We start from the raw sequence: 3242 nt of genomic DNA on the forward strand, positions 1-3242 counted from the left end.
TTACCTACCTTAAACTTGCTCAGAACACTTACACTAGCCTAAAGTTGGGCAAAATCATCTAACACAAACCCCTTTTTATAATGAAGTGTTGAATATCTCACGTAATTTATTGAATACTGTACTAAACGTGAACACAGAATGGTTGTATGGGTATTCAAAGTACTGTTTTTACTGACTGCACATTGTGTTTGCACCATCATAAAGTCAAACATTGTAAGTCAAACCATTGTAAATTGGGGACTGCCTTTATACAATTTTATTTCTCAATTAAAATAAATAACAACAAATATATGATAGAATGCTTCTTGAAAAGAATAGCTGGACCCATCACAACCTCAGATTTTAAATCTGAGGCTCACTAAATTTCAGTAAAGCATGCTGGCTTTGTCTTTCAAAAGAAAACGGATCTCTAGAGTATCAAGGAAAGGAGACAGGTGGAATGTACTGGATTCTGGGGTGTGTCTCTAGAGAGCATGACCCTCTGAACCAAACAAAGCTGGGCCCTCCTTCTACATGGTGCTTTTGATATTTCTATTAAAATATACTGAGTCTGCTTCTCCTCCAAGTAGGTGACTGTTTCTGACTTCCAATGTGTTTGTGTGTGTTGTTCCCATAATTTCCTGGGAGCACCCAGATAGGATGGAGGCAGCATCTAATACTTTGCCTGGTGCAGTGTGGGTACTTGATGAATGTTTGTTGAATGAATGAGTGATAATGAGAGCATTGAAGCAGACAGACACAGGTCTCAGTCCTGTCTCTGAAACTTGCTGTAAATGTAACAGTAGTCAAAGTAGCATAACCTCCTCTTATCTACAAAATGGGAGTTTTAAGTGTTGTGGGATTCTTGTAGAGACTTAAGGGAAGCAATATGTGAAAACTATTTTTGCATGGTGCCTAGAAAATAAAAGGTACTAAAAAATGGCTGCTGTCTTTTTAGTATTGTGAAAAGGGCTTCCACACTGAAGTGGTACTAAAGTAGCCTGGTTGGCCAGATCAGATAAGGCCAGGAGGAGAGAGGTGAAGCTGTGCTTTGGATGAACACTCTGTTCCTGAGGCAGCTCAGCCCCATGAAAAGCCTGAGTTAAGGGTGAATGAGCTGGATGTGGGGCCAGGCTCCTCCCCTTGGTCCCTTTTCTCCCTAAAATGGCAACCCCAGGCTGAGCCACTGGCTGAGTGGCACCATGCAGCTTCAGGCCTCTCTCTCATTTCTCCTGATTCTCACTCTCTGCCTAGAGCTTCGATCAGAACTATCACAAGGTTGGTATAAAATATGGGATCTCAAAGAGTAGACTGGGAATCAGGCTTGGGGTGGGTAGTGGTGGGGGAGGTGGTGCAGCACCAACAGAACCCATTTCTTACCTTACTGGATTGAGAGTCAATTCAGTTCAAGTCACTTCATCAGATATATGTTGGGCACATAGTATGTGCCAGGCACTGTCCTAGGTGCTGGGGTTAAAGCAAGGCACCTAAGACCCTGCCTTTGTGAAATTAAGATGCTAATGGGAGAGAGACATATAATACCTAATACACATGATAGATGATCAAAGTGCTATAGAAAATAAAATAAGTAAAGCAGAAAAAGGGGCCTTCAACATCTGGGGTGGGGTTGGTGGCAGGCAAGGAGAGGTTGGGAAAAGGAGATCAGAATCAGAATTTGAGAGTGAGGAACTTAGCCAAGTTGGATGCACTTGTCAGAAACGGCTCCTTCCTGGACCACTTTCTCTGTGGAAGCTTGGAATCTGCAAATGGAAGTGGGGAGATGAAGTGCAGTTATAGCTAAGATAATCTGCTGGAAATGGAGATGGTAGGCAGCAGTTTGCAAGATTTTTAAGCAGCCAGTAGGATTCCCTGTATAAAAATGCATATTAGAATACACAAAAGGGTAAGAAAGAAAGTAAAAAATTATCGAAATCTTACCTTCTGGAGATTATCACTGTCAATGTGCCAGTGAACATCCTTGCACATGCAAGCATAGTTCTCTGCATGTATGTACATGGAGCTATTAATGATAGATTCTTAGATATAAATGGAACCCTAAATCTCCCAATAACCCTATAGAGAACCCTATGGTTCTCGAGTTTGTCCCCTAGTCCAACAGCAGTAGCAGCAGCAGCATCAACTAGAAACATACTAGTTCCTAGTCCCACCTGATCAGAAACTGTGGAGGTGCGTCTCTCTAACAAGCCTTCCAGATAATTCTGATGCATACTTGAGTTTGAAAACATCTGCCTTAAGTAAGAAGAATGTAGTAGTTTACAGGATGAGCATACCTGGAGTCAGACACACCTGGGTTCTGGTCCTGGCTCCTCTGCTTACAAACTCTGTGCCTCAGGAACATCATTTATAGCTTCTCTGAGCATCAGTTTCTTCTTCTAAGAACAAGGTTAACCACCTTTTCTGATATATGTCAAATAGTCTGATGTATGTCAAATAGTCTGATGTATGTCAAATAGTCTGATGTATGTCAAGCTCTCAGTATAACTTAGCTCTTAATAGGTTCTTGTAAAGCACTTAGAACAGCTTCTGTCACACTCAAAACACACACACACGGTGTCATTATCTACTTTACATAAAAAAGAAACAAGTCAAGTGATTTTCCTTTGGTTTAATGGAATGGAAGAGCAGAGAAGCAAGACTGAGAAAATTAAGAGCAGATGGGACTCCAGCCCCTACAGAGCCACCCGTAAGGGTCTAAAAGCCGATGCTGCTGCAACTAGGATGTCTTAAGAACATGCCCCTCCACCTCCCACCTTGATTGGATAAGCTATTCTGTCTCCTTCCCATTCTCCTTCACCCTTAGCGTCAGCCTTGCAGGTAGGAGGATGAGACAGAGCCTGAACCTTTCCAAGTCCTAGGTTGCTGCCTGAAGTTCCACCATAGGTGTGATCATTCATCCGTCCATTCACTCATTTTACAACAACCAAGATGGATGGAGAACCTGCAAGCCTTTGCAGTCGAACCATGCTGGGTTTGAGTCTTGGTCCTATTGCTTCCTAGCCTGACATTAGGACAGGTACTTCATTTCTCTGGCCTTAGTTTCCTTACGTAATGTTGGAAGTTCTACTAGCTACCACGAAGAGTAAAACTGCCCACATAGTGACAGAAACATAAAAGGAGGACACAAAGAAACTTTTAATCCTGCTCCAGAGGAGCTCAGTGGTGGTGGTGGTGGTGGTGGTGGTGGTAGTGGTGGTGGTGGCGGTGGTGGTGGCGGCGGCGGCGGTGGTGGTGGCGGCGGTGGT

General features: G+C 43.2%; 1 protein-coding gene across 1 annotated transcript in view; it reads left to right on the top strand.

Moving 5' to 3' along the window:
* The first annotated feature begins 1171 nt into the window (after positions 1–1171).
* Positions 1172–3242, top strand: part of SPINT3 (serine peptidase inhibitor, Kunitz type 3) — a 3737-nt gene continuing 1666 nt past the window's right edge. Inside the window, exon 1 of the mRNA XM_017878062.1 lies at positions 1172–1257. Coding sequence (XP_017733551.1) covers positions 1182–1257 — 76 coding nt within the window. The 5' untranslated portion in view covers positions 1172–1181. The remainder of the gene's footprint in view (positions 1258–3242) is intronic.

The sequence above is a fragment of the Rhinopithecus bieti genome, unplaced genomic scaffold (genome assembly GCF_001698545.2).
Source record: "Rhinopithecus bieti isolate Rb0 unplaced genomic scaffold, ASM169854v2 scaffold_10347, whole genome shotgun sequence".
In the NCBI taxonomy this organism is placed as follows: Eukaryota; Metazoa; Chordata; class Mammalia; order Primates; family Cercopithecidae; genus Rhinopithecus; species Rhinopithecus bieti.